This window comes from Euleptes europaea, chromosome 19 (assembly GCF_029931775.1).
Source record: "Euleptes europaea isolate rEulEur1 chromosome 19, rEulEur1.hap1, whole genome shotgun sequence".
Taxonomy (NCBI): Eukaryota; Metazoa; Chordata; class Lepidosauria; order Squamata; family Sphaerodactylidae; genus Euleptes; species Euleptes europaea.
The window spans coordinates 17,034,835-17,048,518 of record NC_079330.1 but is presented as its reverse complement, the minus strand read 5'-3'; the positions used below and the strand labels follow the sequence as shown (position 1 = coordinate 17,048,518).

Genomic DNA, 13,684 nt, shown 5'->3' with positions numbered 1-13,684 from the left:
GGAAAAAGACCAGAATTTCTAGAATGCGTTTTAAAAAAAAACCTTTCCCCCCCTTGAAAAATGACATCATGCTTAATTAGAAATTCTGACCAGCCACTTCTAAATATATCAAATTAGATTTTTGCCTGCTTTTGAGCTTCACAGTGTGAGTAGTTTCACCTTTTATTACACACTTGGTTTCTCTTCCCCATGGGGCAAGTGGAGAGGCATTTAACAGGACAAGTTACGAAATAGGGAGAAAAAGGTTTTAGGAAAAATGCAGGGCTGACCCTGCTTAGCTTCCAGGATCTGACGAGATCGGGCTAGCCTGGCCCATCCAGGTCAGGGCATTACCTTTTGTTTGTTTTTGTGCTGTCGAGTCACATCTGACTTATGGCAACCCCTGGTGGGGCTTTCAAGGCAACAGATGTTCAGCGGTGATTTGCCATTGCCTGCGTCCGCATCACGACCCTGGTATTCTTTGCAGGTCTCCCATTCAAATACTTGCCAGGGTTGAACCTGCTTAGCTTCTGAGATCTGACGAGATGAGGCTAGCGTGGGTTATTTATTTAAGTATACGTGTCTCATATTCTTTCCCCGGTCTTTGTACCTCGGTCTGTCCCCTGCTGAGAGCCAGCGTGGTATAGTGGTTAAGAGCGGTGGTTTGGAGCAGTGGACTCTGATCTGGAGAACTGGGTTTGATTCCCCACTCCTCCACATGAGCGGCGGAGGCTAATCTGGTGAACTGGATTTGTTTCCCCACTCCTACACAAGAAGCCAGCTGGGTGACCTTGGGCAAGTTACAGCTCTGTTAGAGCTCTCTCAGCCCCACCTACCTCACAGGGTGTCTGTTGTGGGGAAGGGGAAGGGTTTGTAAGCTGGTTTGAGTCTCCCTTAAGTGGTAGAGAATGTCAGCATATAAAAACGAACTCTTCTTTTGCTGCTCTGTCAAATTTTAGACAGCAAGATTCTTGGGGCAGGATCATTAAAAAAACCCTCATGTTCCTCCATAAAGCACCACATGCACCGGTGAGCAATAGTAATAACAGCTGCAGCAACCGTACAAAGATGAACATGGAGACTTGACCAATCTTTTTAGGGTTGCCAACCTCCAGGTGGTGGCTGGAGATCTCCCGCTATTACAACTGATCTCCAGGGGACAGAGATCCGTTCACCTGGAGAAAACAGCTGCTTTGGAAGGCGGAGTCATGGCATGGAAATCCCTCCCCTCCCCAAACCCCGCCCTCTTCAGGCTCCACCAACCCCAAATCTCCAGGTATTTCCCAACCCAGAGTTGGCAACCCTAACTCTTCTCCTCCACCACCCCAACTGCCCCTGGAGTTGGGGTTTCTGTACATATTTATCTTTTAACGAAGCGCAATCCAATTAAAGAAAGAGGCCATGACTTAGTGGTAGAGCCCCCTCCTTGCATGAAGACGATCGTAGGTGCAATCCCTGATATCTCCAGTTAGGTAGATAGAAGATATTCGGAAAGACCTTTCTCTGCTCCAAGACTCTGGAAGTTAGCTGACAGAAGAAAATAATGGAATAGATTGGGTCTGAGTATAAGGCACGTTCCCATGTTCATCAGGCAAAGACTGCAGTTAGTTTTTTGCTTTTAGCCATATGGGATGTAGCTCAGCGGTGGAGCACATATATGGCACGTCGAAGGTCCCACATATAATGCCTGGAGCATCAGGGAGTGAGTGCTGACAAAAACCCACCCCACTCTGAGACCCTGGAGAGCCACTGCCAGCCCAAGGAGACAATAACAAGCTAGATGGATGAAGGGCTGGGCTTGGTAGCTTCACAGGCCGAGTTGACAACTCGTCAAAATGCCTGTCCTCTTAATTTGTACCGTTATGACATGGCAAAAGCTAACAAGCCCTCTGAGGCACACAAACACAGGAGAACACACATCTCCATCTACCTGTGAGGTCAACTCAGCAACTCAATGACTTTCCACCAGATCCCCTTTTCCTTTCAGAACCAGCAAGTCCAAGCTGTACATACCCTTCGGCCTGGTCAGCGCTGTTCCATTGGGAGGCCGGAGGCCAGCGGGCTCTGTGCTAAGGAAACTGCACACAGAACTGTAGCCCATTGCAGCCCGCTATGGGCAGAGCGGAGAGGGAGGGATCTCCCTCTGAGAAGGTTAGCTCGCCACAGGCCCACAGCAGGGCACTTTCCCCACTGCTGCCCAGCTGGAGGACACCCTCCAGCCGACCGAGAATCAATGCTTGCCCAACCTGGTTTCAGCAACATATCAGCAAGCGCAATGTTTGGGAAGGCCTATGCCTTCACCAAGCCTGGACCCCCTTCTCAGACTGCCCTGTGGCCCTGATCCAAGGAAGAAAGCGCAGAACAGGAGCACCAGAGCTGTCATCTGAAGACTGATGAGGAATTTGTCCTCGGCAGGCCAAGGCCGCTGCACTGGATCCCCATGATCCATCCCAGGGCAGCGAACTGATCTCCTGCCTTCCTTGCCTGTTAGGTTTCGCGCCGTGGGGGACTGGGCAACTATTTCGCAGTCCTCCGGACGGCGACCTCTAACCTCCAAGAAGAGATCGACCCGACAGCATCTGCGGGAAGCGCGTGAGATCAGTGGGGGAGGAGGAGAACCACTCCCCGAATGCGAGGCTGAGGAGGGAGCTGCACGAGAAGGCCGGATGCCTCCAGGCGGGCGATTCCGGGGATGCTCAGCTCCCAGCCTCTCTGCCCCCTCCTCCCCCAGCCATCTCAAGACAAGGAGGGGAAACGCTGGCTTACGAGCGGCCCGGCACAGAGAAGAAAAGGGGCGGGGTGCAGGGGGTGGGGGAGGAAGAGAGAGACCACTTACAAAGCAGTTGAGCATAGAGCAGGAGACGCGGCCCGGCAGAGTCATAGTTGCTTCCAGAGGGGATGGCGTGGCCGGGGGCCCGCGAGTGGCATCGCTTTCTCCTGCCCCTGTCGGCGCAAAGGGCTCGGACACCGAGGAACGCCTGGAAGCGCAGCCTCCGGGAGCTAGAGCATCTCCGCTGCAGAGGCAGAAGCAGGTGCACCGGGCGCTTCGGCGGCTGCCGACAATGGAGGGGAGGGGAGGGGAGGAGGAGGGAGAGACTCCACCTCCTTCCAATGGAAGCCAGACGAGGCTCTGCCATGCCAGGGACTCCCCCCGGCAGCCGGCACAGAAAATGGAGTCTCCGGCTCGGTCGGACGGGAAGGTTTGCAGCTGCGTTTCTCTCCTGTGCTGGGCTTACGGCATGGAGCCTGCCGGAGCTGCTGCCGTCCGGAGGGCATGTGCAGGAATGCGAGGGAACAATAGCAGGGGAGGGGACGCGTGCCTTTTGTGCCTTCTGGCAGGGGGGAAAGATGACCTGGCTGGGATCCAGCTCGGGACTCGTGCGTCCGCACAGGTTTGTGGGGCTCGTGCAAAGCGCAGCCTCCCGCCGGCCTTTGCTGCGTGAAAAGCAAAAGGGACTCAACGGCTCTGCCAGCTCTGCCGCACGGCTACCGGGCCCGCAATCTCCTCTGGCCAGGAGCCAAAGAACATGCAGCTGACGTCTCAGAACCTCCGCCCACCCCTCATAAAGCAGGACACGACGAACTTGGACCACGGCTGCACTAGAAAGAAATGTTGCAAAGACCTTGGTTGGCCTTCTGGGGCCAGCCTTGCGCTGCATACACACCACCCAAGCCGGCCAAAGAAGCTTCTCCAAAGGGCACTGCATCCATTGCACTAAGAAGGAGATACTCAGATGTCTTGTAAAGGGACTTCGCCGAGCAAAGAGAATGGCTGAACAGGCAAAGGTGGAGAGAGTTTAGCCTGGGGTGTTTCCCGTCGTCTGCTTGGGGGGAAAGAAATTAGGAGGTACAGAGTTAAATGCTTTCTTTTGGTCAGGGAAGGGGACTCCAATCTCATCAAGGAGGGCGTCCTGATTCCTGGACCAATTAAAACTGCTCTGGGAGAGGGTATCGACCCTCCTCTGACATCTGCCTGGGCTTCCCTAGGGAGTTCCACGTCACACCTCGGGCAGCCCATGCGCTACAATCATCTTTCCACAGGGAACTTTCAGTTTACCCCATCGCTAATGTGCAAGTGGGCTACATACACGTAAAAATAGCTGAGATAAAAGCTGAGTTAAAAGCAGGTAAAATAAAATACCCCCCCAAAACCGAATAAGTGGGCCCTAGATCAAATCAAGCCCTAGAATCTAAAATGACTAAACTGAGGCTATTGTACTTTGGTAACATTATGAGAAGACAAGAGTCACTGGAAAAGACAATAATGCTAGGAAAAGTTGAAGGCAGCAGGAAAAGAGGAAGACCCAACATGAGATGGATCGACTCTATAAATGAAGCCACAGCCCTCAGTTTGCAAGACCTGAGCAAGGCTGTTAAGGAGAGGACACTTTGGAGGCCATTGGTTCATAAGGTTGCCAGACTTGGAAGTGATTTGACGGCACTTAACACAACACACAATTAAAATTTAACCCCAGACAAACCTTGCCCAAATTGGAAAGGTGTCACAGTGCTTCCAACAGGCACTGGCTAGTTCCCAGACCACAGACGCAAATTCTACAGTGCAAACCTTCACAAATTTCCTTTGGCTTTAGGGGTCAGGCCCAAAACTTAATAACCAGACTCATTTTTCAGACTTCGGGTCTTTCAAATTATTGCTACCACAAAACCAAATTCTAAGTTCTTTAGTTTCTCACAATTTTTTAACAGTCTGACAAAAGTGTTATAATGTATAACTATGGGGTAAGCTGCACAACGAAAAGCTGATCTCCAATCCTAACCTAACTTCTCACCAATTTCACATGATCTCATTACTGTTTTAAAAGCTCCATTTAACTGAATGTTGGAGCCAGTAGAGGGGGGGGAAACTGGTTAAGAAATGAATTGATCTATCACCATGGAATGGGGTAAAGTTAACATACAAACAAGCAATAACAAGAACTTCTTGCACATGCACATTTATGTCATACAAAAACATATTCTGATGGGGAATGTATTTTGACGCGAAATGTGCTTTGTAATTCTACTGAGGGGTACAAAGAGACACTGCAATAAAATGGTTGCTGAAAATGCTAGGTGCCAAAATGAAATTTCTAGACCCCACGGCCGCTGTGATTCATCGAGCCTTACCATAGCTTTCAACAGAAATCCCTTAGCTACAAACCCAGTTAAACACTATTGAAACTGGTTGCCTTTATAGAAAGAACCCACACTGTTCTGCAGGTAGGCACATTTGATATCACATTTTTTAAAAATTATGAAATGCAAGCAATTTGTATTAGAACCCAAGAGGCTATTTATTAAATAGTTTGAGTCTTCCAGTGACAAAATAAAGGAAGATTCTATTTTTTTCTGGAATCCTTGCTGGTGATTTGATATGGTTTACTGATCTGTTTCTGATCAAATATCCCGTGGTTGTCTTTTTATGAATATCAAGCATTAAGTTTCTTTTAAAAAAATAACATTTTTCAGGGAATGAACATTTTTCAGGGAAGGCTAAAGAGCAGAAGAACTGACACAGACGGGGGGGGGGGGAAGAGACACCCTCCAGTTTCTAGGCACCAGCACCAAGTCTCCATGTGCTTTAGCAAGCAGTCGCCTGGGATTGTTCCTGTACCATGCTGCCCACACAACCGCAACACACTGCAACAAATATATGGGTACGGCCTGGCCGCTCGCATGAGACTCCCCTCCACGTACACAGAGGCGCCTGTAGCAGCAATTCACAGCCAGTTCCAATCTGTAGCTTGCCCTTGCCCTCAAGAGCAGATAGATGAAAGACCTGTGTATCATTTAAAGGACAAAAAATTAAGGATTTCCCACGGGACGCCATGCATACCGCCTGCCCCCAGCAACTAGGCCAAAGGGCAGTTGTGATGCAACCACAAATCATAACTGCGGGTTGCACAGAAATGCTGCAATACTACACTTGATCTTAGCCAAAAAGCAGAGAAGCAATTAAATTGGTGCTGACAATTCTATGTGCCACAATGAAATTTCTAGACCCCATGGCCACTGGGATTCGTCGAGCCTTACCATAGCTTTCAACAGAAATCCCTTTGCTACAGACCCAGTAAAACACTATTGAAACTGGTTGTCTTCATAGAAAGAACCCACACAGTTACGCAGGTAGGCACATACATTTGACATCACATTTTTTAAAAAAAAATTACTAAAGGCGAACAATTTGTATTAGAACCCGAGAAAGAGATCAAACTTTTAGTAAATAGTTTGAGTCCCCTCGGGGGGAGCTGCATTTGTTATAGCAAAACAAAAAAGACTCATGCAAACACCATGAAGACTAACAGATCTGGATTATAATAACGAGGGTCCACTTTGTTAACAGGCATGAGGCATGTCCACAGTTGGCAGAGAGTTATACGGAGGGAGGAGGAAACCATCAGGGACAGTGAGATCACAGGACATTGAAATGTAAGAGGGCCAGTGTCTGACGTTTCTTTAACTGTACACAAGGTAAGCACGGTGACCCTTCGCAGCAGCAGCTATAGGTGCTAGCATGATCTCGCTGGACTCTCTAAGCAAAAGCTAATTCAACACTCATCCCGTGAGAGGAACCCATTTCCTTGGCCCTAAATGGATAGCATCAAGTTTCCTGATAAACTCTAATTCAGCAATTTCAAGACTTCCTCTGAAACTCCTTAGCTGAAGAAAGGGTGACTTGGAGGTCAGCAGCAGTGTTCGAGAAGACTGAAATGTTCTCCCAGTAGTTTCTGAATGCTGCCGTGTTTTATTGTTAGATTCGGGCCCGTTTATACTTTTGCAGAGCGATCTGGCTATCCTTTGCAGACAGAAGGGCCATGTCAGCAGATGAAGGATACATCACATTAGAGGATGAACTCCTGATGATATGGATGACATCATTGGGCCCTGTAATCGTGCTGCCCAATGATAGAAAATGGGGACAGAGAAAATGGGGACAGTAGAAAATGGGGACAGAGAGTTGACACCTGGGCTCGTTGCAAGGTTTAGTTCCTCGGTCTGTTTCTCCACTAGGCGCCCGACTGTTTTACATCAACCGGTTGTTTCTAAGGAAGCAAATGTTTATCATCGGAGCCCTGAGAGAGACGTATGGTTGCTAAGGATGGGCTGCAAATCTTTGATTGGGCGGTTTGAGCTGGGAGCTGCAGGTGACAACTAGTCAAGCTCTGTCAATTTCTCTTGTGGACCTACCCTGAGATCCAGCATGGTGTAGTGGTTAAGAGCAGTGGTTTGGAGTGGTGGATTCTGATCTGGAGAACCGGGTTTGATTCCCCACTCCTCCACATGAGCGGCAGAGGCTAATCTGGTGAACTGGATTTGTTTCCCCACTCCTACACACAAAGCCAGCTGGGTGACCTTGGGCCAGTCACACACACTCAGCCCCACCCACCTCACAGGGTGTCTGTTGTGGGGAAGGGAAGGAGATTGTAAGCTGGTTTGAGTCTCCCTTAAGTGGTAGAGAAAGTCAGCATATAAAAACCAACTCTTCTTCTTCTAGTATTCTGGCCACCAGTCTGGCTTTGACAGTCTTTTTTTTTTACTTCACTGTATGCCTGATGTGTGAGTCTCTGCCCACGGAACTGGAACAAATGCAACCGCATCACTGAGCCTGGCTGTGGACCTCTGGGTGGTAGTTGGACGCATGGAGATGTCTAGTGGGGTTTCTGGAATAAGATGGTGCTTCTATGCCCAACATACTGCTGCACAGTGGCGTCTAGAAAGGGAAGCTGCTGAAGGGACTTGTTCGGGTCCGGCCCTGATCAAATCTCTCAAGGGATTCCTTCCCATATGCCTGGATATTTAAAATGTCGTCAACGAGTGGGTGTTTGGGGAAAGAAGCTGAAGGGGTTGTTCCAAGCCAGCCATCAATTTGTTGGCACGCTGTGATGCCATTAATCTGAAGGTACAAGCTGTGCCCAAGTCTGAAGCAATTGTGGGTGCAAAGCTTTGGTGGCCAGAGATGACTGTTTCAGCGATAGAGAGCACGCCATCTTTGTAGAGACTGATAAAGAACAGAGTATCTAGATCCATGGTTGACGCAATGGTTATTTTCTAGGATTACAGCTTCCTCAGTAAGTTAGCAGTGTCCCAGGCCCATAGCAAAGGGTCTAACAATGCCTTCTAGTGTGGTGAGAGCCAGTGTGGTGTAGTGGTTAAGAATATCGGACAAGGATCTGGAAGATCCAGGTTCAAATCTCCACTCATTCACCTTTTCTGACAGAATTCCTCCAAAGAGAAGCCTTTAAAGAGATCAGGAGTGTGGAGCACTCTCTTTGGTGAGCTCACATGCCCATCTTTATTACTGGCCAGTGTGGTGTACTGGTTAAGAGTCTTGGACTAGGATATGGAAGATCCAGGTTCAAATTCCCACTCATTGACCTCTGTCCAATGCTGACAGACAGCAAGTGAGGATTCCTCACAAAGAGAAGCCTTTAAAGAGATCTGGATAGTGGCACTTCCTTTGGTGAGCTCACATGCCCATCTTTTTTTACGGGCACCTCCATACATACACAAGCAATACAAATCACAAAAGTTTCTAGTCCTTACTGAAAGTGTGTGGCCAAAGTCCAGCCAAAGCTAAGAATCCAGAATTTGCAGCAGGGTGGTGGAAGGGAAGAGGGAGACAGACAAGAGAGGAAGTATTAGGCCTTAGTGCCCTGCATAGCTTTCTCCCATCCCATCTACTATAAGAAAAATAAAAGCAAGTGTGCGCAAACACCTTATTTTGTCCACTGTGCAAAATTCTGTTCTGGGGCTACAAAGTTTCAAGGGCTGCTTTCATCCAGCATGTGTGCGCACTTGGACTTTTCCCACGATCTCTCTTCTGCAATTCCTAATTGTGTTTAAAACACATGTGAACTATCATTTCTTTTCCATAATACAAGACACTTGGACTTGGCACCAATTTATCACATTTGGCCATGTTTTGCCAGTTCCTCCTCCAGTGTAACTAGCCATCTGGTCCTGCTGCTTTGTTGATCCATTTCACCCACCTGAGATGTCTTCAGCAGACAGGATCAGCACTGGATAGAAGAACTCCTCTGCAACAACAATCAATACTGTTCCTTTCAAATTCAAGGCCCATGAGCTTCTGAAAAGCTCTGTGCCTCCCACGGACTAGAAATTCTTAGCAACCTTCAAGACAGCAAATTCTCCTGTTTGACCTTAGCTTCTGTTAGCTGGGAAGGATTCCGGCTTTTGAAAGATGATTTCTTTTCGCCAGTTAATGGCGCTTTCTATGCTAACATAAAGGGGGACATTAATTCTTAGGTCCTTTGCACATCAGCCTCAGAAAAGCTAGGCACGTGTCAATCTCACAAATGCTATTCTCATTTAGATCTTCCTAAGTCTCAAGGAGCCCTTGCTGGTTTACACAATACCAACCGTGCTAACACTCAGCTAAGAACTGCCTCTCGGCTCCTGCTCTGCAGACTTTCTCCCAGTGAGGGCAAGGAAGGTGAACATCAGAGATGTGGCCTTCTCAATGGTGATGCCTTTATTGGGGAACTCTGCCTACCAACATTGTCCATTTGCTGAGTTTCGTAACCAAAGAACCAGCCTTTCTGCTAATTTTTTTTCTCCCAGTCTGATTTTTCCCTCCTCCCCACCTCCAATAGTTTCTTAGAAGCCCTGAAGAAATGATACTGCTTTCAGTTCATCCTATTTCTAATTCAGTTAAGTGTATTTTATATTGCTTTTACTGGACTGGTTTTGCACCGCTATTGTCCTGCTCTTTGATTTTTTATTGTGGTGGAGAGGATGGAGCTGGTGTGGTGTAATGGTCAGTGCAGGACTAGGATCTGGGAGACCCAGGTTGGAATCTCCACTCTGCCATGGATGCTTGGAAGAAGAAGAGTTGGCTTTTATATGCCGACTTTCTCTCCCACTTAATTAAGGGAGACTCAAACCAGCTTACAATCACCTTCCCCTCCCCACAACAGACACCCTGTGAGGTAGGTGGGGCTGAGAGAGCTCCAACACCGCTCTTAACTACTACACCACGCTTTCTAAGTGACCTTGGGCCAGTCCCACAACCTCAGCCTAACCTACCTCACAGGGTTGTTGCGAGGATAACATGGGAGAGACGAGAACAATGTAAGCCACTCTGGGTCCCCACTGGGAAGAAAGGTAGAGTATAAATGGGGGGGGTCTTTTATGCCCTTGATTTTACTTGTTTTTATACTCTCAGGAACAACAACAAGGTGTGAGATGAAATGTTTTAAAACAACACACGTCCATCTCAGTTGTCATTTTCCATTGAAGCATCAACACTTTAGAAAAGGGCTCTGTGTGGCACAACACTTCACTTCTGGAATTTTTGAACTCTAGCAGGCATGATGCAGTTTCAGCATCCCTTCCTGCAGGCTTCAATCTCACCTTAGCAACTGCAGATTTGAGACCTCACGGCTGCTGAGTCAAGGCACAGCCACTCTTGCCACAGTATGTTTTGCACACAATTGTCCAATGACTTAACAGAAAGCTTCCCAAGTACTGACGTTTCTCCAACATTGAAAAATGGAGATGACACAAAGATAGAGCAATAAACAGGCAAACCATCTAGGTACCTTGAATCAGAAGACAAGTATTAGACAAATCTCCCAAACCTAACGCTGAAAACACCTAGAACATGTGGTCAGCAAAAAAAAAAAAAAAATCAACAAAATAACCTGTATTACAATTTTGACTTTTGGCACCCGAACATCTCCTCTCCCACGTTTGTTGTACACTTCACATGCACATTTCCCCAGTTGAACAAATTCAGGGCAGTGTCATCAGATGCTGTACCAAATGGCTTGATAAACCCAACCCTTCTTAAAATAACTCTGCCATTCGTCAATAACACGTCAACATTCACCTAGAAAAAAGGAATTTTTAAAACGTGCAAGCACCAGTTGCCCAGAGCCTCAGAAAGGTACAATAGCAGCAGCCAAACACAAAATTCGTACTATTTTCAGTGAATATCATTTCCAGTGAATGTAAAGCTACAAGAAGTCAGAGCAATCGGCTGTATGGCCCTAGGACATCTACCTTGACCTTGTAGAGGAAAAGTATGGATTTTTTCTCCGCCTGCCCGATCTTAAATAGGACAGCAACAGAGGCTCAATTCTGCAGGCTTCATGAATAAACATAAAGGGACAAACCCAGTTAACTGTGGTGCTCTCCATCCCTAAGCGCTTAAAAAAACCCAACAAGTGCGTGTCTGTGTGTGTGCCATCAAGTCACAGCTGACTTATGGAGACCCTGTAGGGTTTTCAAGGCAAGACACATTCAGAGGTGGTTTGCCATTGCCTGCCTCCACAAGGGCTGAGAGAGTTCTGAGAGAACTGTCACCCAGCAGGCTTCTTGTGGAGGAGTGGGGAATTGAACCCAGTTCTCTAGATTAGAGTCCGCAACTCTTCACCACTATGTCACTCTGGCTTTAAGAATCCAACTCACAGAGAAGGAAAGGAACCTCAGTTAGTGCTAGGCCCTTGCATCCAGACATCACAACCAGCCGGTGTTAGTGGAAGACTTCTGTCTTCAGTCCCCATGAGCTAGTCTCAAGGGGAGAAAGCGCATGAGTGTGACAAAGAACTATGTTCATGCCCATCAGCTGGCGTGTGCTGTCTGAATCAAGTTACTCTCTGCTACAGCAGCACAGGAGCCTGGTCATCTTCTTCCAGCGGGCTCTCTAAGAACAGAGTAATAATATTTATAATTGCAAAGTGTTTATAACTGCAATGACAGAAAGAGAGCCCGACAGGCGAAGCAAGTCAACTCCAGGCGTTTCTCCAGGATACACATTACTTTCAGTCCTTTCAATAGGGTTTCCGACATGGAAATAAGACAGAAACTGCCTTGGTTGCCTGACCTCATGACTAACATCACTGTTAGTTCTAGAAGAGAAGTGAGGAGTGTTACTGTGCAGAATCCCCAGCTTGTGGAATTCCCTGCCCTAGGTTCCCCTTCCCCCCTCACATTTGGTCTCCCAGAAGTTAGCCACATCTTATTTATTTATTTTACTTCAAAAGCCTTTAGAGGCTTTTATTTCTTAAGCTTATAATTCTGTCATGTTTTTATTATGGTCTTAATGCCGCAGATATCATGCACGCATTTTTGTTCCGTGGCCATTTAATGAATAACCTGCCGTTTTTGCAACTCTCTTTAAGACCTGTTAATTTTGTCACCGGTTTCTGGCTGTTTTTAACTCCCCTTTGGGCTTCGTTCTGCTGCGGCTCGTGTGTTACTGCGGATCTTCATTTGCTTTATCGATTTTGTTTTAATTGTTTCCTAAGCCAAGCAAAATCATACTAGCTAACAACAAACAGTAAGTGAGCTGGGAAAAAATCCGCTGCCCAAAAAGAACTGAGACAGTTGCATCGAGTCTGCAAGCTTGGATCAAATCAGTCTGCCTCCCTCCAGTGCTCAGTATTCCCAACCTCCAGAAACCAACCAATCACGCAGGCACAGAACCAAACACTGGCAGACCTCTTAGCCAAATGCACAGAAAATACACTACAGAGTAAGTTGAAGGCAAGGCAGAACACGCAGCACACTCACCATTGCAGTTCTCTGGATGCCAACCTGTCTGTTCTCTTTCTGGAGCTGCTTGGAAAGATCCACCTGCGGGAAAAGTCAACAAAGCCAGTGTAGGAACTGGATGAACTGACTGAGAAGCAACTCCAGTTTCAACAGAGCAACCCGTGTGCTCCCAGACAAGGCTTTCTTCAAGGAGCCTTCTGCAGTCTACGCTACCTCAGGTTTAAGATGCTAAATCATGAGATAGAAAAGGTATCGGGTTACATCCAATCCAGAACGAAAGAACAAGTTTAACTGGGGGATGGGGTGGGGTGGAAGAAGAAATGGTCAAAGCCTTCTTCCCCCCAAAGATGAGCAAACAAAGCACTAGTAGCTATACCTGTTCTGAATGTGCTCAAACAACTGATCTCCTCTTGGAAACAAAAGAAATGGCCGCTGACCAGGGAGAAGGAAGAAGTATCAGGGACTAAAACAGAAACTTCCTACCACCGCACCTTCCTCTTTACATCAGTGACTACTTGACTGTTTCTTCCCCCTCCTCCACAAAGGAAAATTCCCTGTTCGCTATAGACATGCAAACTGTACATCTATCGTGTACAGCCAGTTCCTAGCTTTGGTCTTTTAATCACATTCCACTCTGATCAAGAGACACATCGCCTTTTAACAGTTCGTTCTCAGCTCCTCCAACCTGGCTTCCCTACTCTGTCATCTGTGGCGTAGAAAAGACCCCTGCTCCCCAGTCTAATTCTAAACCCTGCCATCCAAGCTGCTACTAATGAGTAAGCAAGGGACAAAAACCTGGTTCTTGACATCTGCAAGGTGGAGCATTTTACTGCTCTGTCACTCAATTTGTTCTGCAAAGAGGCAGAAGTGAACATTCTAGGAGAACTGAATTTCTGTCCCCACTGACCTCGTGCAAGATTGAATTCTGTGCCTCAGAAGAGAGGTATTAAGCAATGAGTGCCAGAAAAAGAAGGTGGGATTCCCCCTTTATGAGTCAACCACAGAGAGGCAGGCTGACCCCTCTGAGATATCATCTAGTACTCTCTCTCTTAATACAGAGATGTTATTTATGATGAGCATGTGTACATGGATGGGGGGAGCGATGGATTATTTTGCTTGCATTTGTGTTTTAGTTTCCTCTTTTTACAACACCTGGATCTTTTAATAATGTGCATTTGTATTCCTA

General features: G+C 47.3%; 1 protein-coding gene across 2 annotated transcripts in view; it reads right to left on the bottom strand.

Moving 5' to 3' along the window:
- MTMR4 (myotubularin related protein 4) overlaps positions 1 to 12,547 on the bottom strand; it is a 43,584-nt gene extending 31,037 nt beyond the window's left edge. The window contains exon 1 of one of the 2 annotated variants that reach the window (XM_056864931.1): positions 12,517 to 12,547. In XM_056864931.1, the coding sequence (XP_056720909.1) occupies positions 12,517 to 12,519 (3 nt within the window). In that variant the 5' untranslated portion in view covers positions 12,520 to 12,547. Of the gene's footprint in view, positions 1 to 2,815; positions 2,950 to 12,516 lie in introns of those variants that run through there. The other variant, XM_056864930.1, reaches the window with a different exon arrangement.
- Positions 12,548 to 13,684: the final 1,137 nt, after the last annotated feature.